Source organism: Hydra vulgaris, chromosome 09, assembly GCF_038396675.1.
Source record: "Hydra vulgaris chromosome 09, alternate assembly HydraT2T_AEP".
NCBI lineage: Eukaryota > Metazoa > Cnidaria > Hydrozoa > Anthoathecata > Hydridae > Hydra > Hydra vulgaris.
In genome coordinates, this window is record NC_088928.1 from 31,552,501 (window position 1) to 31,573,252 (window position 20,752).

The 20,752-nt window shown below is 30.3% G+C and overlaps 1 protein-coding gene across 5 annotated transcripts in view; it reads left to right on the forward strand.

The window, feature by feature from the left end:
* Positions 1-14,423, forward strand: part of LOC101240159 (uncharacterized) — a 58,132-nt gene extending 43,709 nt beyond the window's left edge. For 3 of the 5 annotated variants that reach the window (XM_065805358.1, XM_065805359.1, XM_065805360.1), the window contains 2 exons: positions 13,232-13,444; positions 13,583-14,423. In XM_065805358.1, coding sequence (XP_065661430.1) covers positions 13,232-13,444; positions 13,583-14,136 — 767 coding nt within the window. In that variant the 3' untranslated portion in view covers positions 14,137-14,423. The remainder of the gene's footprint in view (positions 1-13,231; positions 13,445-13,582) is intronic. The other 2 variants (XM_065805362.1, XM_065805361.1) reach the window with 1 other exon arrangement.
* The last annotated feature ends 6,329 nt before the right edge of the window (positions 14,424-20,752 follow it).

Here is a 20,752-nt window from a genome sequence, read left to right on the forward strand (position 1 = left end):
GCTCTGACCCACTAGCCACAGCACTGTCCGTAAGGTATTTTCAGCCCTATGTAAATTTGTTACTTTGTTTTTTTTAATTAATATTTTAGTTTATAAAGGTCATTCCTTTTAAAAATAAGACTTTTCAATCTGTTACAACTTGATTTAATAACCTTGATAAAAAAAAAAATTTTAAATACTTGATTTTTAAAAAATTTTATCATTTCAAAAAAATGAGTTTGCCAGAAAGTTTTTGAATCTGTTTCGGATAAAATTATTTTTAAAATACTTTTTATAACATTTCTCCACTGGTAATAATAGGGCAAATTGATTTCAAGAAAAAATGTAAAAAATTCCCACTTCTATTAATTATATTATGAAGTTTATGTTCTATTGAATCATTGCTAATTTAAATAAGACCAGTTGACCATTGCATATTTGGAAAGTTAAAGTCTCCCATTATTATCAAATCAACAAAACCTTTTTCATTGATAAATGAACATGCCATTGTAAAGACTTTCCTCAATCTTCAATATCTATATATTCTTTCGGTCTGTATATACAACCAACTAGGTATTTAGATTCTTCTATTACAACTGTAGCCCAATTTTGTTTTAAAGTAATTTCACATAGGTTTTTTTCATACAAATCAATATTTTTATCTACATATAACCCAAAACCTCCACCTCCTTTTCTATTATTTCTGTCTCTGCTATATAAATAAAATCTTTCTATTCCGGTGACTGACTAGTCGTTGAACCAGGTCTCTGTGGATTATTAGAAAATTTATATTAAAACAGATTTTAAACAAAAAATTTTATTTTTTTACTTCTGGATTTTTAAAACATATCTATTTTAACTCAAATGTTTCATTACTTTGTTATCTCAAATGTTTTGCTTTTGTTGTTTTATTTTTTTATAATTATACCTTGAAGAATGTAACAATATTAAAAAATTATGGAGGATGAAAAACAAATGAGAAAACTTAATTTTTATTTTTTCTTCCTGGCAAACCATGCATTTTTTCATGCATGGTTTGCAAGGAAGGTCGTAAAAAAAAGTATTTTCCTTTTTCAAAAATTATTTTTTCGGTTAATTTTAATGTATCTGTTACATCTCATATAGTTTGTAAAAGACATAGGTTCTTTAAAAAAAGTGCATTGTGGATATATTCTTTAAGTAATTTTAAAAAATGTCTCAAAGCAATCACTGAACTTTCTTTCAGATTATAAAATTAAGTTCACATGGCGCTTTAGAAAAACTAATGGTCTGCTTGAGACAAAGGTGTTCTATTATGACCTAGAAGCAATAGATTTTTACCAAAGGATAAGGGAAATACCACGAGTAACTAGCTGAAAAAAGTGTTAATGACAAAAAGGTTACCAATTGTAAAAGTTTGCAAGGTTTGCTTAAACAACACAGTAAATTTATTGCTAACGATTCTTTCATTGATCCCTAAAAGACAAAAGATGAGTCAAATGATTTAAGCCAAATGTCAAATGGTAAAGAAAAATTGCTCCATTCAAAATCTCAAAGCTACAACAAAGATTTTTGTATAATTTGCCAATATAAAGGCATTAAGCTTAGAAAAGTTGAGTTTATTGAAACAGGTAAAAAAGTTTCTAATTTGCTTAATGATTAAGAATTCTTTCTTAGAATGAACAGTAGGGTTAAGACTTTTTGACTTTTTAAAAAAAAATAATTTCCTGTGTCATAAATCGATGAACTTTTGTTAGAAAACAATGAAAACATGTTCAGCTCCTTTAGGTTGTAAAAAAAAAGTCACCTCGCTATTAAAATTATGAATCATCATTTATTTAATCTTGTTACTGCTACTACTAGTACATGTGGCTTTGCTAAAAATCATTTAAAACTTGTATAGATTAGAAGTATTTAGAACTTTAGAACATTTTGGAAAATTCCAAAATATTTTAGATGACTTTAGAACATTCTGGAACAATTTAGAACATTCTTGAACAATTAAGAATATTCTAGAACAGTTTAGAATATTCTAGAACAATTTAGAACATTCTGGAACAATTTAAACTGTGTATATATAGCTGCTTATCTAATTTTATAGTTATTACAGAAGCAACACATGGCGACATTCAAGCCTAGCAATAGTAGCATTCAGAAGAACAAGGATGTCTGGACCAATAATCTCTGGTAAAATTTGAAGACTCTCATAAAAGAAGAAAAATGGTCCCTTTGGAAGAATATTCACTGGAAGAAAAGTGCAGAATGCCTCTCCAAAACAAATTACCGGACACACATTTCCTTGGACCAAAAATCAAAGGAAGAAAGGAGCAAATAGCGGAAATTTTCTAAAGAAGTCACCAAATTGTGGAAGAATAAACTGAATTTTCCTCATGTATCTGATCATTATACAAGCAAAGTTTGATAAAATACTGAAATATTATGATGAATGTGTCAAGTGGGGAAGCTACGAACCCCTTGATGAAATTTTTGATATTACTAAAATGGATGGAATATGGTTATCTTCCGAGGATAACCGATTGTACCATCTCCAAGTGGAAAGCAAAGGAACAGTTATCCCACACTACAAGCCAATCGGCCAATAAAGAAATGATCCATCCCTCTAAAAGACAAAAACTTTCTAATAGGTCATCGAACTCATCATCTTACTATCCTTGTTTTAGTGATTCTGACTCTGAGGCTGACGACAGTGAATATGAAAACAATGAAGAAGATGATGAGACTACTCCTACACCAAGCAGAAAACATCATAAAAGCAAAATTACAGTCAACTTGGGGACCCACACAAGAGTATCAACAAACAAAGCTGTTAACATATGCAAGCAATTGGCTCGTGAAGGCATTGACATCCATGATAAGCATTGACATCCCAACTCCATGTCAATCAGCTATTTACAATTCAACAATCAAAGAGGCAATCAAGCTGAAAAAAGAAATGATTGAAAAGTTGCATATGAAAAGTTGGTCCTTACACTTTTATGGCAAGCGCATCAACAGAATCAATTATCAAGTGGTTGTCCTTAAAAATAAAAGAAGAGAAATAAAATTGGATGTCCTGGGCTTGGTAGATGGCAGGGGAAAAACTATTGCTCAAAGAATTTCTAAAGTCCTTAATGAATTTCATCTATGGAATTCAATACATATGATTGTTGCAGATACCACAAGCGTTAACACTGGAAAAAAAAATGGTGTTGTTGTAATATTGCAACGAATGTTCACAGAGAAACGCATCAACATACCTCAGTTTATCAGCTGTCAACACCATCTTTTAGATAGAATCCTCCGTTTGGAGAGGGATGAAGAACTTGGAACTAAAACGCAATCGCCAAACATCAAATATCCATTTGTATCTTAACTGTTGAAGGAGTACGAACAACTGAAAACACAGTTTGATAACGGAATAGAAATAATTCTCAAAGCATCAGGCTGGAGAGATGATATTAAATTTTTATTTCATCTCACTCAAGTGTTCCGATTTTTTGATGAAAAGGGACATTTTCCATTGATCAGGTTTCAGAAATTACCCAACAACAGCAATGTGAGGTGGAATTCCAGAGCTATACTAGTGATCATGGCCTTTATTTTAATTCCTTCAACAATGACAGTTCTGCAGAGAGTATGTGGATTTATATTGTATGGCTGGGCAGACCATTGGTTTACAGACCAACTGTAAACCAATGGTCTGCCCAGATGATGACTACTCCTACACCAAGCAGAAAACAACAAAAACGACTTTAATAACTTGGCTGAAGTACTGAATCCATAAAAAAAGGCTTTAAGTTCTTTGAAAAATCACTGGAAGCGAGAGCCATCCATACTACAGATCCCCAGAAGTAATCAATGCGCAGAGCGTGCAATCAAAGTAATGAAGGAAATGTATTCCTCATGCAAAAATTAAGACAAATTGCACCTTCTATTCCTTCTATGCAACAAGCAAGAGCAAGGTCAACGGTCTGAGTCATTGTTGGATTGAAATTTATTGTATTACATGACTATGACATTCTAAATACATTTGAATACATAGTAGTACTTATGTCAAAATCGATTTTTCAATGGCTGGGTGAACTTTTTTTAAAAGATATGCAAATATTAGTTCATTTCATGCTTTTTAGGTAAAAGTTAATCAACTACAGTACAGGAGCATGGGATTGAAAAAAAGTTATAACACTAATGAACAGTATCCCTAATTCTGATGACACCGTTGCAAATGATCAAGTATGCTTTGTTGCTTTGATGCTTTGTCAAGTAACAGTGTTAGGTTACATTGCTTAGATTTGTCAAATCAGCAACAACCCAAAAATAAATTGAAAAGTAGACATGACATCCTGACAATATCTCAAAAAAAAAAAAAAATTGGACCACAATTTTGCAAGCAACACTACAAGCTGACAGGATCTAGGAACAAAAGAATTTCATCCAATGTAAACAGTCATTGGTGCATTTGATACATTTAGCATCAACTTGATGATGAATCACTTCAGATAAACAGATGAATTAGTTCATCATGGAAAAATGCTCTATTGTTCTTTTGTTACTGAAAGATTAAAAAAAGACATCTATATAGCCGCCAATGAAGTAGAAAAATCTAAAAACATTTCAAAATGAAAGTTACAAAAACCAAGATAAGTAATAAAGTAATTCAACTAAGAAAAGTTTTTAATTAACCTCATTATTTTAGTTCCTACTTTAAGTGCCAGACACCCAGAGTTTAGTTTGGAAAAAAGCAGCAGTAGCAACAAGTTATCAGTTGTCAGATGGTCAGCCATTGCTTACCTCTGATAAAAAAAAATTCTATATAAAATAGAAGACTTGTCTAAGAGATTAGAGGTTGCAACATAAGAAGAAGAATTGCTTGGAATACATCAATCATCATTATTGATGGTGAAGCTTTGGTCAATAAAGTTCACAAAGGTAACAGTAGTATCAACAGGTGCCACTTATGTTATTTATTGTCTACAGTAGTATTTTTATTTGATCACATCATATATATTGTTCACTGTTATAACAATGTATGTCAAATTGATAAGTGAACTGATGACTGCTTAATATATAATTTAGAGAAGGTGTAATAGTGTATGTATGTATATATTACACAACAGTATTATTTATATTTTTTTATTATCAAGGATTTTGCTGCAATATTTATTATCCTGCTAAGAAAGTCTTGCAAAGCTGAAACTTTGTAAGATTGGTTTTTGACAGATACATTTAATAGTCATTAAAATCTGGAACAAAAGAAAAGTCTGACAATAAGACCAAATACAACATAACTGATGATTCTATAATTTGTGTTAAGTCACAAAGCAGTTTTGTTTTAGTGACATTACACAATCAAACTTTTGCTTTAGTGACTTATTACACAATAAATGTACACAATGTAACCAAGCTCTTATTGAATGCTGAATATACACGAAATAGTATAGGTAGTTCATTATAACATATTCAAACAGAACAGAAGTAAATGTGGAAGATCTGTCTCCAGAAACAATAAATCATGACCACAAAGAGGCTGATACTCTCTTAATTCTACATGTTATAAAAGTTGCACACAAAAAAAACAATCAAAAAGTTTATTATGCATTCACATTATACTGACTGTTGGTTCACTTTTATTAAGTCCTGCTTTGTGTTACGATTTTCCGAACTGGTAGTGGGGATAAAGAACATGACATCTCCATACAAAAATGTTACGAAGCAATTGGTTCTAGCAAAAGCTATTTTAGGTATTTCTATTTAATGTTTTTTCATTGAAAATAAGTTTTTTTCTTTGAATATAAATGTCTCCATGAATCATATATTTATTATTGTGTTTGCTGACTGCAATATAATTGCTTTTTGATTTATTTTTTTGATTTTTATTCAGGCTTTCTTGTGTTTACTGACTGTAATAAAATTGGTTGATTTTTTCTGGAATCGCTAAAAAGTCATGGTAGAAAGAATTAATCAAAGCTGGTGATGGAACTCTAGCTGCACTATCGAATCTTGGTTTATCGCAGGCTTTGCCTGATCTATTTACAAAAAGCGGTAGTAGTGTAGTGGTAAAGCACTCGCTTCATAAGCCAGAGGTTCGGAGTTCGATCCTCTGGTTAGGGACGTGAGGATCTCTGGTAATACCTCGCGGTATTACCAGGGATCCTCGCGTCCCCGGTAATACCGCGCTCGATTTATTTCTCCACGCAGCGGCCTTGTTCGTCAAGGTTTTTGTTTCGGAGTTATAGTTGAGAGAGGGTTATAACCACTATTAAGTAGCCTCCTCATCTGCAGTGGCCTTATTGTCTTTGAGGAGGTGAATAACAAAAAAAAAAGGAACATTAAACATTTTATTGTTAGAGTATACAATGATAAGAAAACGGGCGCAAGATGTTAATACTCTTTTACAACTTTGTTGGTTACTTTTCTCCAAATTCCAGTATGATGCTGCACAACTTCTATCAACAATAAATGTTCTTAAGTACCACATAATCCATAGCAACTTTGTATGTTTAGTGCTTAAATGCTCTGACATGCCCATACTGTATTTACCATTATCTGTAAGAACTAAACAATGGATCTATTGATCCCATTATGACTGATAACCTGCCAGCTTTGAGTTGAGCATTTGTCATTGTATCAAAGGATGTAAAAGTAGTTTTAAAATGTAGCAATAAAAGGTGCAAATGTTTAAAAAATAAACTTGTTTGTACTGAAATGTGCAAGTGTAACGTAGGCACAAATAATAATGTAGACTATCAAGAGGACAACATATATGACTATGACAGTAGAGATTTAGAAGATGGAATTTAAATAGTGTATTATTATTTCTAGCTTATAAGAAAGAAACTTTTTCTAAAAATTAGAAAGGATTTGAATCTAAGAATGATATCTTAGGAAATTTAAAGCATTTCATTAATTAAATTTTCTTTAGATTTTGAACATTCTACACGTTGTATTTCAATAGCCTCACAAATTTTTCTTGTGTAGTTGTTTGAAATAACAAAAAGCGTTTTAGGGTTTTCCAAGTTTATTTTACCATTGCAATGTTGTGTTTGCACAACATAGCAATGGTAAAATAACATGGGAGGTTCATTGGTTCAAATGAATCATCTGTCAAAAAACAGTCATCATACAAATTGCAGAATGATACTAAGTCTGAAATTGAAGATGGTTTCTTTTAATTTAGATAACACAGATTAACAAAATTAAACTTTTTTTACTAATCAAAACAAAATTAAGCTTTTCTAAGTGTATATTCAATGCTAAATCTATATTTAGTTATAGTTTTGTTCTAGCGCATATAGTTTTTAAATTATTTACATTTTTGTGTATTATGAAAATATACATAATTATATGAAAATGGAGTGTTTAATAAATCACATTTTATGTGAACCATTTATTTAGGAAAAATAATATATATATTACAATGGGCTTGAGTGAGAGGACAAACAACAATTTTTAAAAACTGCTTTTCAATACGTCTAAATGAATTCTATAAAATAAAATAAAAAAATTTAAGAATGAAAGAAAGTTCATTGGTTCAAATAAATCATCTGTCAAAAAACAGTCATGACATGAATTGCTGAATGATATTAAGTCTAAAATTGAAGATGGTTTTATGAATAAAAAACATTTTTTGATTTGCCCCAACAACCTTTACTTTTGCAACCAAAAGCTTCCAATTCTAGTAGACTGAGGGCCCTTTCAAGTTCAGTATCTAATAAAAAGTTCCCAGATTTGTGACCAATAAAAATTCCCACATTTAGTTTTGCTGCATTAACTTTTGGAAATTTTGTAAAAAGGTATTGGAACCCTTGTGAATTAAGTTTACTCATTGCTTTAACAAAACCACCTCTACACATTAAACCAAATTTAATGTGGAGAGGCGGTAGGAAGATCTTTTGCGGATCAACTAAAGTGACATACTGGACACTGCTTGTTCCTGGGACATATTTAGACCTTAGTGCCTATTCACAATTGCTGTAGGCACACAGGCAATTACTATCCGCTATATCTTCCATGGAATCTATACCATCGTCTGGAGGAATTAATAGGGCAATTCTTCACAATGTTTCACTGGCCTACGTGCTGAATCCATTACTAGATAAGCAATATTGTGTTTGTTCTTTTTTCTCATCCAATCAAATATTCCGTTTGAACAAGCTGAGCAGATTTGATGTAACACCCATGGTTTACCTTAATCACCTAAATGGCAACCAAAATAAAGATTGTATGTTTTCTTGATGCTGAGTGTAATAGTTTGTTGTTGTAGTTCAGTTGTGAAAGTGTCACATACATAACAAATTTTGTCAGGGTGATTCTTTCATTCTTGAGGTATGCTGATTCTTGAGGTATATTGATTCAACCAATAGTTTGAAATGAACAACAACAGCACTACACTTCACTCGATGTTAGCTACTGACAGAATGTAGTAAGCTATTCTCAGAGATACCAGGTAGCAAGTATACGTTTTACCAGATGTATAATATCAGTCTGAAATTAAAAAAGGATCATGTTAATCTACGAAATACATAAGACTAATCCAAAAAAATTTTGATTAAAGTAGTACTTTGTCTATATGACAATGGTAAATCTGTGTGTTTCCAAATATGTTTTTATCATAAAAACTGTAAATAATACAATTACCATTATAAGACAATAATAAGATACGTGTTTTAGCTTATGTTTCTTATACTATATTAGTATAAAACTTTACATAAAGTTCTAACTAAAACCATTCATAAAATCCAGTTAAACTGGTATTACACAAATACTGGATGAAAGATTAAGACGATATTTTTACTTAATCATAACATTAACAAATAAACAAAAAGCTGTATAATAATATAATTCACTCTATTTTCTTCTACTTTATCTAACTTTACATACAAAAATCTGATTGCAGTTTTGAAATCTTGTATATATATATATAGTAGAAAATCACTTTACAAAAATTTTTCATTTAACTGATGAATTTCTGATGAGTCTTTATTGATGAAACAAAGTTTTAAACGAAAAATTTTTGTTAATATATATATATATATATATATATATATATATATATATATATATATATATATATATATACACACACACATATATATATATAGAATGGACACTTACCCCTCCAAATCTGTTAAGCATGGAGATCCTTCCACACACACTGTACTCTTAACCCATTAGTATACACATAACCAACAGTTAAAAAATTAAAAAAAATTGCAAAGATTTTTTTTAATTTGAAATTTGCTTTTACATTTATAATAACCTTATAAAAAAATTATTCAATTTATTTAACTCTTTATTCAACTCTTCTTTGGTTATTGATTTTGAAGAATTTTTTGGTTCTTCCGTCACACAGAAAGCACATTTTAAAGGTGATCTTCATCTCTTGTGGAATTAATAAATTCTTGGATTAATTTTATGTTTCACTATGCTCCATTGTTGACCACTGTAAAGCTTTTAAGTATTTTGATGAAATTTATGAAGAAAATGTTTGTAGAATGATCTTCCCCACTAACCAAACTTTTGGTGTCTTTCTTACAAACATCTAAATTTTTGAAAATTAAATAACTATTCTCATTAACTAGTTCAGCTAGTTTTGTGCTTTCAGAAATAACTTTTGGTTTTGAACAATCGAACTCCTCTGGAAAATATACTTCATTATTTGGTTCAAAATTTCTTCTGTTCTGCAGATAGATCATCTAGCTGAGTCACTCTAGCACTCTCACTGAGTCCTCTTCTTTACGTCTTCTTGGATTATCATTTACTACTGACCTTTCATGGAAACCATATATGCAATTGATTGCTAAATTAGTATCTGCTAAGGTTGCTTCTCTTTATTGTGCTCACCATTTTCTCTCTCCTGATTCCATTCTCTACCTCAACAAATCTTTTATTCGTCCCTGTATGAAATACTGTTGTCATATTTGAGCTGGTTCTTCTAAGGATGCTCTTTCCCTTTCAGACAAGGTCCAAAAATGCATTGTAAATGTAGTTGGACACGGTCTATCTGCTAAGCTTGAGCCTCTTTCCCCTCGTCATAAAGTTGCATCTCTTCTTTTTTCTACAAATACTATCATGGTTGCTGCTCAAAGAAGCTTCTCAATTCTCTAGTTCCATCAACTAAAACTCATTCTCGCTTGACTCGTCATTCATCAAAGTCTCATTCTTTTACTGTATCTGTCCCTGCACCCTCTAAAAACTTTTATTTGTCTAGCTTTTATCCGCGCACTTCTGCCCTTCGGAACTCTCTCCCATCTTCATGTTTTCCTGGCTCATACAACCTTCAACTTTTTAAGTCTTCTGTCAACCGTTTCCTTGCTCTATAACACTATTCTTTTTTCTAGTAACTCCCAACTTAATAGTAGTTGCTTGCAGCCTTGTTGGGAGTGAATCAAAATAAAATAAAATAAAAAAAGCTATAGAAGTTAGCACTACTAAGTGTTGAGCTAAATATCAGGTTTGCCTTTCAAAGCTCTAAAGTAAAGCTTGCCCCACTTTGCCATTAATTTTCCTTATAGCATAGGAAGTTTTAATAGCAAATAGATCATTTGATGGAGCATTTACAACAACAGAGTTTTTTAGGAACCAAAACACATAAGAGCACATAAGATGAACGTTTATTTCTCTTTTCTTTACTCACCTTTACTTTAATTTTATTGTTGTTTAGTAATAATATTATAAATTTCCTGGTTCATGTAAAGGGTTAAAATATATCTTGTGTTTGCAAGAAATCTTGTCTTGTGGCATGCCCCTGGTTAATAGAATCTAAAGTCTGGAATAGTAGAAAGCATCCAGTTATTAAAACAAACTGTTCTGTAGTCATTTCTTGGAAATATCTTGATTTTGTAGGCTCTGAAGCTAAAATTCAAAGACTCTTTCGGAATATCATAGAGAATAGAACCAACCTTGAATTTTTGAGTTGTCTAATTAAATTTGGTGGTTTTTTCTCCCTTATTAATCTCCTCACAGATATTAGACTATTGTCTTTGAAGATGAGCTTTAAACTACACCTAACAGGTACTCTTCCTTTGTATCATCGTCATGTGGTGATACACTAATAGCAATTCTTTCACAGGTTTTGATAACATTTCCTCACCTGAGAATTGGTTTGTTTAATATCTACTTTTTCTGAAGATGTTATAATAAAACTTTATAAACATAAAGTTTAATTTGTCTGATAACAGTATTAAAAAATGTTTACAAAATCAAGTAATTTCAAAATACTGCAGATTTTCTATCAAAAACCTTTCTTTTTTCTAAAATTGCCAAAAATTATGGCTCTAAAAACTGAGCATTTGATTTTAAAAACAAAAAGACCCATAAAAGAAAAGAAAAAAACAAAGAAGACTGCTAATAAGATTCTTTGAAACCATTAATAATTCATATAATTATAATAAAGTTCTTCAAGTTTGTGATAACCTATATGTTTGGTAGAATTTCTTTTTTTGAGTTTCTTATTTTTATGCTATTTCATTTTGTAAAAATGTTATAGCAAACAAGATTATATATTATGTAATGTTGTGTTGCTTTGTTAATTATCCTGATTTTTTGTCCAATTTCTTGTTAAAGAATTAAAACAATTCTTTATTTAAGATTTTGCACTCAGTGCAGTTTTGTAGCAAAAAGATAAAATGAAATAAAAAGTTCATAAAAATGTGTTTGACTCATTGGTTTATAAAGTGCAGTACATCTGCCTAATATTGCTTGAACTCTTGAATTTTACTAAGATCTTTCAATCCTTTAAATCTTTGGCTTCTTTAAGTTGTTTCTCTCTATCTATTTGATGTATTTGCTGACCTCTTCTCTCTATCTACTGACCTCCTTTCTTTATATGCTGACCTCTTCTCTATATCTGCTGACCTCTTCTCTCTATCTGCTAACCTTTTCTCACTATCTGCTGACCTCTTCTCTTTATCTGCTGACTCCTTCTCTCCATCTGCTGACCTCTTCTCTCTATCTGCTGACCTCTTCTCTCTATCTGCTGATCTCTTCTCTCTATCTGCTGACCTCTTCTCTCTATCTGCTGACCTCTTCTCTCTATCTGCTGACCTCTGACATAATGTTTATCTGCTGTCAATGCAATAAATTTAATTCTTTCAGATTTTTGATTATTTTAGAATTTAATATCTTTATCTTTAGCAGCACTGCTTTTCATTCTATCAGCAACGTTATCCTTTTCAAAACTTTTAGTCAAGGTATCAATGAGCTTGTAGGATCAACGAATTTTTTTTCGAAATTTGACAGTTTCTCAGGACAGCTATCACAGTTAAGAGAAGGCATTTTCATCATATGTTTGTATTGATTGTGAAGTTTTAAAAGTTTCTGTTTAATTGAATGTACATATATTACAAATTTTGAACCAAATCCTGCTTTTTCTCAAACTTTTTGAAGCTTGGAAGCAAAGTTAGAACGTTATTTACTTGAAGGCATATCAGAGCAAACTAGATCATTGCTGTTTTAGTTTGCACCTTATGTTGTCCAAAGAAGTTTTTTATTTTTTGTTGACATTATGGTACAATCAACTGATTGTACCATAATGTCACCATTTGTAGGAATGTGACATTCATCTGTTTATCATAATCCTTCTGTTTGTTCTTACCATTTACCAAGTAAAATAAAATTTTAGTTATTATAATTTAAATTAAGTATTTTTACCTAATACTTTGGTACAGGTGATAAACAAATAAAAATAGAAAATAATTAAAGGAAAATATTATATTAAAAAGAATCTTCATAATTTTTTTACTGTTTACTATGTATATACCATAGGGTTAAGAGTACAGTGTGTGTGTGGGTAGGGGGGGGGGGGTAAAAGGGAGTAAGACCTTCATACTTCAGAGATTTAGAGGAGTGAGTGTCTAGCATCGTTCTTTTTCTATAAGAAGTTGTTATGTTGAATACACCTAAATATACTACAAAATAAATATATTTGTCAAAAGTTAAAATTTATATCTATCACTTCTAATCATCCCAGAAACCTAAAATCTTAGGAATTCTTTAGACCTACGGGCCCTACAGAATGGGATTAGCTTCTCAGCCTAATTTTTTGTTTGAATTATTCGGACACCTTATATATATATATATATATATATATATATATATATATATATATATATATATATATATATATATATATAAAATATGATGGTTGAATAAAGCAAAATTGCTTTATTCAACCATCATATTCTTATATATTTTTTCTTTATAAGTATATATATATATATAAGAATACAAACCATGACTAAAGTCAGTTTCTTTAAACTAAAGATTTTTATAGAGGCTTCAGGAGGTCTTCAAACAATTGCTGCTATTCTTGGTGCTATTAGTCTTGGTATTTTTATTGGTTTATTAATTTGCTCCATCTTTTATAAACGTTGGTACAAACAGCCTGGAGACGCGTTAGAAGTTGCTAACCTTGTTTACAATGATGCTACTCAAATTACATTACCAGATGCAATTCAAGCTGCAGCCCCTCCATCCTATACTAAAGGTAATTTTTTTGTTTGCTCAATATTACTACAGAATTGGTATATTTATATATATATATATATATATATATATATATATATATATATATATATATATATATATATATATATATCAGTTTATATGAAAACATTTAAATTAGTAATTGAATCTCCGAAGATGTTTCCTGCAGTTAAACGAGAAAATAGTTTTACTATCCAACATCTTGAAATACCTACAAGTAATCCTCCTCATTACTCAATGGATGACATAAATGACATCGACCATATTCCTCTACCTAGTTATGCAAGTGTGTCCGAAAGTGAAGAGGAGTGGTTTTCAACGCGCAGCTTAAATGAATCAAAAAGATATTCTTCGGATAATTTTAATCAAGATCCCCCATCTTATGAGAAAGTCAAGTCAGAAAGTTCTATTTTACCACCCATTTCAACAAACGCTAAAGTAAAAATTCATAGAAAATCTCGTTCAGTGCGCAATTCTGTATCAAGCATGGCACTTGCTCGAGATGCTATCAAAAAAGTGGATTCGGAAAATAAAAAGCAAACAGGTGGTCACTATCGATCTAAAACGACATTTAAAAAAGCAGCTGACAGTAGATCTTTTATATTTTCACCTAACACTATAAGTCACGGAAATGAAAGTACAATTTTATCTTTAAAAACTGATGCATGTGCTAATGTAAATCCTTCGGTTTAAGATGAAACAAACAATATTGAACTGTTCAAATAACTTTTTTCAAAGTAGTATTAGATATTGGACAGGTATTTATTTAAAATAGGGTTTTTATTTTAGTTAGAATAAAATAATTCCAACACTTAGTATGTACCATACTAATCAAGACGTTTCTCTATACTAGTATACCCTATTTATACTGTGTTATTTTTTAAACAGACGAAACCGCTGTTATTTTTTCGGGATTTTCTCTTTCTCGTTATGCATCAATTGTTTATAAGCATTATATTATTTATATTTTCTGAAACACATTTCGTTATTTCAATATTTTTTTGCGGGTATTTTATTTAAATATTACATGCGATATTATTAGTTTTATTCAATTATTGCAAATATGATTACAAAAGGATTGCAATCATATTTGCAAATATTTAAATACTTTCATTTACAAACAGCAAGAAAACAAGATCAATTTATCGATAATGCTCTTGAGTAGGAAGGCCTTAAGAAATTTATAGCTTTGAAGTTTGTTGTGAAAACTAATACCATTATCCGGTTATCTAGCAATGAAAAGTTTAATGTTGAGAATTTAAAAAAAAAGTCTGTAATGATTTATTTAGATTGCTTTAAGAGTATGGAGAATTTCAGGTTCAAACGATTGATTGCTTCCAAGGTTTTGCACTAGTCCTCCCCGACTTATTATGAGCAGGGCTAATCTTGAAAACAAAAACAATCCCAGTTTTATTTTTATTCCTATTAGCCGGGCATTTAAAAAAGTGGAAGAGAGGATTTGTAAGTTGATTTGTGGTGATGCCAATTTGCATATTTTGCAACCCAATTTTTTTGTAACGTTAAACTTGTCCACAGTGATATACCTAAAGTAAAAACTTGCAAAATCCTCTTTAGATAACAGTTTACCAGTTAAAAATGTCTCTTTGAAAATAAGTTTAAAAGATTAACTAAAAAGATAGCTTTAAACAGCCTCAATTTGATTTTTGTATAGTTTTTGTACAGTGTAAAAACCTTTTTATCATTTTTAAAATGATTTTTTACTTTTGTAAGTTAATGTAAAAATTAAAAAAAACGGCATTTCAATTTCATTTTTAATCGACAGTATCTCATGTCAAATTGGCATCGTCGGCCAACGTGCTTTCATTAAAGCTTTATAAGGTTTATCTAAAATATTTAAATGTTTCCCAAAAGAAAAAGAAGTTTGTTCAGATTAAAAGTCGTAAGAATCAGAAACAATTTTGAGAGATGCTTCCATGAAAATTCAACATCAGATTCAGACTTATAAACTGTTAATGATGTAGCTTCATTTAAGCATTTAGTCTAAAGTAACTCAACTATTAACTTGTATCATTTTATTAAAGACGGAACCATTTTTCAGATTCTAAAGAAATCCACTTATTTTGTACTTCTTCATTGCATTTGAAAAACAAAAAATGAATACAAAATTTAATTTTTAAAGTTGTAATCATCTTTAAATTTATTTATTTTTTGCCATAAAAGTTATAAAAACATCGTTTATGAACAAATTCCCAACATCAAAAGGTTTCGACATTTGCTTTTACTGGGTACTAATGATAGCAGCCACAGTTTTAATCTTACCATTAAACGAAGCCAAAGTTTCACCTTTACATAGATTAAAAATTCACCTTTAGGTGGATTTCATTTAATGTCTTTTCTGTACAATTTTTTAATCAATAGACGCATTGAAGTATTGATAAAAGATTGTTTCGTCTAGTCTTTCATTAAACTTATTTGCTTTCCGAATTTAACCACAGCGTACTTCTGTAAAATATCATTTTTTTGTTGGTGATTGTCTAAGTATTTCTATTTATTTTTATACTTTGTTAATCACAGGACTACAACATCAGTAGCATCACATTTGTTTTCTTAAAGCCTATTATGACTAGCATTGAGATCAATCAAATGCCGGGAAAATCCAGACCCATTTAAAAGTTATTCTCTAAAAGTTGTGTTTGTTTTTTTCGAATTGTTTGAGTTTGTCAAACTTTTCTTTTTCTTTTTTTATATCGAACTTTTGCTAGAGTACTTCATAAACGGCCTGTTGCACCCCATGGGCAAAGTATAACCGTTGATCAGTCATAATATCAACGATATCTTTTTTCAAATTATTAAAGTTCTGTAAACTTTTGTTTTAATAGCTCAATATACTTACTTTTGAAGGATTAAATCCTGTTGTTCAAATTAAATACAAATTAATTGTGTATACACAATTAAAAATTAACGCTCAAGAAACGTTGCTACAACGTTTATTAAGGTTCGCTTAACGTTCGCTGCCAACGTAACATCAACCAACTTTTGTGAACTCCGATTTACAGTTCTAACACGTTCAATACGAACGTTCAGAGCAGCCGTGGCGCAGTGGTAACGCACTTGCCTCAGAAACGTAATATCCATGGTTCAAACCCTACCTCTGGGCAAGTTTTGTGACATTGGTTGGGAAGGAGGCGTAAACTTCTTATTAGATGCTTTTCCGCGGTGCTCTGTGATAAGACCGTAAGGACTTCTTGGGGCACCTAAAAAAAAACAACAACAAAAAAAACGTTCATATAACAAACAGCGAACGTTTACATAACGTTCTCTGCAACGTTATTTTGACAGGCTTTCTGTTTAAACCTACATTTGCTAGTTTTTGTGTAACGTAATGCCTTTTTGAACTTACGTAACTCTTACTAATTTAACATTTGTGAAATAAGTACTTAAGTAAAAAAAATTTTGTACTTAACTACAAGTTCACCATGTTTTACAACTGAATAACACAATATTAGGCTTACTTGAGTGCCTAATTGAGCTCATGATTTAATAATTAGATTTCAACCATAAGACATCCAATAGGCCTATTTTTACATTCAACTAAGGCAAATTTTTTGGTATGAAATTTAAACAAGGACCTAAACAGCACCATAATAATTATAACTATCTGGGAAAATAACTTTGTTTCATATAAGTATTGGTAACTATGATTGTGAACTCGATTTGTCGATATATATGAGCGTAAACTTCAGTGCCGATAAGCTCCTTGTTTAAATTTGACAGCGAAAAGCTTGCCATAGTCGCATGACGAAAGGTATAGTTACTATAAAGTTACAGTAAAGTTCTTTGCAATAAATTGAAAATTCCTATTTAAGATATTATATTAAATTTATGAGGTTATTTTAATGTATGAGGTTATTTTCTTGTCAATGTTCTTTTTTGAGTTTGTATTGTTTAGACGGTCGCTCTTCTCATTTTAACCAGGTTATAAGGATCGTCCATAAATTACGCAATGCAAAATATATTTTAGAAACAGAAGTAGGAGATATTAGGCTCTTTTATGCGGCGATTTTCATTAAACTTAATGGGCTATTTTGATATTTTTATTTAAATTTAGACTCGAAAAAGGAAAATTTTTGATCTTTTTGTTTTGTTTATTGTGAAAGTTTGAGTTGCGTAAATTACGGACGATCCCGTATGAAAGTGAGCTTTTAGCTAAAAGATCAACTAAAAAGATCAAAATATCATATAACTAAAAATCAAAGTATCAACTAATTAGTTGATATTATATTATTTAAAAACCAGTGTACGATATTTACTTGTTAATATATTGTTGTTGTTGTTTTTGCTGACTAGTATATGTTCTTAAATTAGGTCTTAATATCTAACTAAAGAAAAAAAACTTGAGCAGTATCAAAGTTCAATTATATATAGTATTGCTTATTTTAAGTTAAATAATTTAAATAATGTTTCAACTTTCTAGATAAAACATATAATTTTATAGTATTATTAATGTATTATAATCTATTAGTATTTGAAGTATAAGCCCGAGTGAATAAAAAATAGCAATTGCTTTTACTCAGTAACTGGTCAGCTTTACGTGAATACAAGTTTCAGTAATTTTACTTTAGTTTTTATTCACGTAAAGCTGAGAAATTACTGAGTAAATTGCTCAACTTTACGCAAATAAAAATTTTAACAAAACTGCTGAAGTTTTTATTAACGTAAAACTGACCAATTATTGAGTAAAAGCAATTGCTTTTTTTTTATTCAACAGGCCTATAATATGTATTTAAATTATATACATATTAAATTAGTATATAATTTATATACACATTATACCTAATTTATACATATATTATATACTATATTATAAACATGACTATTGCTCTTACTTGTTGACTAGTTAACTCTGACAAATATCTATAAGTTATTATTCGTACTTGTCAGATTCGTCTAGTCGACTCTAATAAATAAGGGTATTAGTTGTGTTTATATATAGGTATACGAATGCTTTACATGAAGAAGTTACACTTGTTTTGTTTATTACATTGTTATGTTAAAATAATTTAGTTCTGTTTTAAATTAAACATATTATACTATCATACTTTAAAAAAGTTAAAAAGAAACGGAACAATATGCATTATCAGATAAACAGACCAAAATGGATGGCGGCTAAGCGACCTCTTTAGCTACAATTGCAGTAAAGCAACAATCAAAGCCACTACAATACCGGAAAATTTTGTTTTTAAAAAACAACTTTATGTTGTACCAGTGTTGGTGTAAATGTTAAGCAACAGTTATTTTCAGGTTAGTGCAACTCGGAAAAAGAGTTTCCCGTTCAATCTGATTTAGATTCTGATGCTTCTGATAAAAACAGTTCGTCATTCAGAGATTGATCACAAATCTGTTATGCAATATGTTTAGCTGGAATAAATAAAAATTTGTTACAAATAAGTTTAGGAGTCCGTCACTTTGAAAAAGTTAAATAACTGCGTGTTCAGTTGAACTATTCTTTTTAAAACTGATTATTACTCAACAGTTTGTTGTAATCAAGATATTTATATGTTTTATTATAAATTATTTATTCTAAAGTATTTTAAAAATCTCGGAAGGATAGAAATAAGTCGTTAGTTTCTAACATTTGTTTTGTCTCCTTTTTTGTAAATTGGAATAAGTTTAGCAATTTTCAATTGGTCTGGAAAAACTCCTTGATGCTTTGGAAACTTTAAAAAGAATTTCAGCTTTTATAACAATTTATTGTTATATTACTATTTATTCAGTCAGCCCCAGTTGATTTTTTTTTTCTAAAGAGATTTAAATGCTATCTCAAATTCAGCTAGAGATAAATCAGATGATAACTCATCCTTTTAATATAAATTGTTTAAGGGCTTTAAAAAGTCATTAAATGAAATTTCAGTATTCAAAACTTTATCAGAAAGTGTGGATCCAATTTTCATAAAGTACTTTTAAATTTGTTTGCAATTTTGCTCGGATTATTTATGTTTTCATAATTGGTTTTTTTCACTATTGGCAGAAAGCTTGAACATGTCTTAAGTTTTACCAGTTATTTCTTATATAATTTTCCATTTACGCTTTAAGTCACTTGTCGCTATGACGCATTGTTCTTTTAACAGTTCAAAACTTTTTTGGTTAAATATGATTTTTCTAAATATTTATATTTCTGTTATATGTAGATATTGTGTTCAGGGTTATAAAAATAGGGAAACTGTGTGATGTATTGGATTTTATAATGCCTTTTTAAAGGTCGTTATTAAAAATGTCAGTTTTATTATTATCAGTAGTAGTGGCAGAAATGTTAGCTACTCAAGTTGAGCGGTTGATCCGCCCAACTATAGTAAGTCTTACCGGAAGGTAACAAACACTGTACAGTGCTCGCTGCCTAGGTACAAATCACTATACAGTAATTCCTACCGGCCAGGTATCAAACACTTAACTCAGGTATCATGTACTAACGGCAAAAAAAAAAAAGAAAATACTTATTGTTTTATAAGATTATATGATAATTATACTCTAATAGAGTTTTTATAAAAGGATGTCCTTAATAGATTTGACTAAGAAGATTACCTTCAGGGTTTACGTTGTCCTACTACCCTTGCTGGCATGTAATTTGGGGGTTTATTTCAGAGTATTCCTTTTCTTAAGTTGACTTCATTACGGTTAAAGAGTCTCACTTGCCTCATAAAGCAAGTTGTATCAGGTTACATGTTTCCAGTAGAAGAGGGTGACCTGACCTGAGTAGCTAAATCAATTCGAATGTCTTATTGCTTTTTATAACCGCAATGTTGGTATAAACCTTTACAAATAAAATATATTTTTGAAAAGACCGCTTTTCACTCTTCTTGACCCCTGGAGTTGTAAGTTTTGTTAGCCCCTCGTTTCTTGAATCTTTTTTGCTTTAATAATTGCTCGCAGTGTGACTATTTTCATGAATATACTTTTATGAGAACCCATGAGCATAAAATTCGTTGTATAAAACATTACTTTAAATGACGCACAAAATTTATCTGCATTTTATTTTTTCATTTAGCAAAATTTCTAGGTTCCTGGACACGCTAATGGCCCCTAAAATTTCGTAGTTCCTTAACCCCACTACCTGTCAATGGTAATGGCAGGATTTTAGAAGATTACCAATCTGAGTTGAGGTTGGTTGTCTTCTAAAACTTCAGTTTTTGTAATTAACTAATTGGTAATCTGTGTTGCCATTTTAAATTAAAACAGGTGTGTTTTAAAAAAAAATGAGGGAAAAGAGGTCAAACAAAATGAGGGAAATGAGGTCAACCAAAATGAGGGAAATGAGGTCAACCAAAATGAGTGAAATGAGGTCAAATAAAAT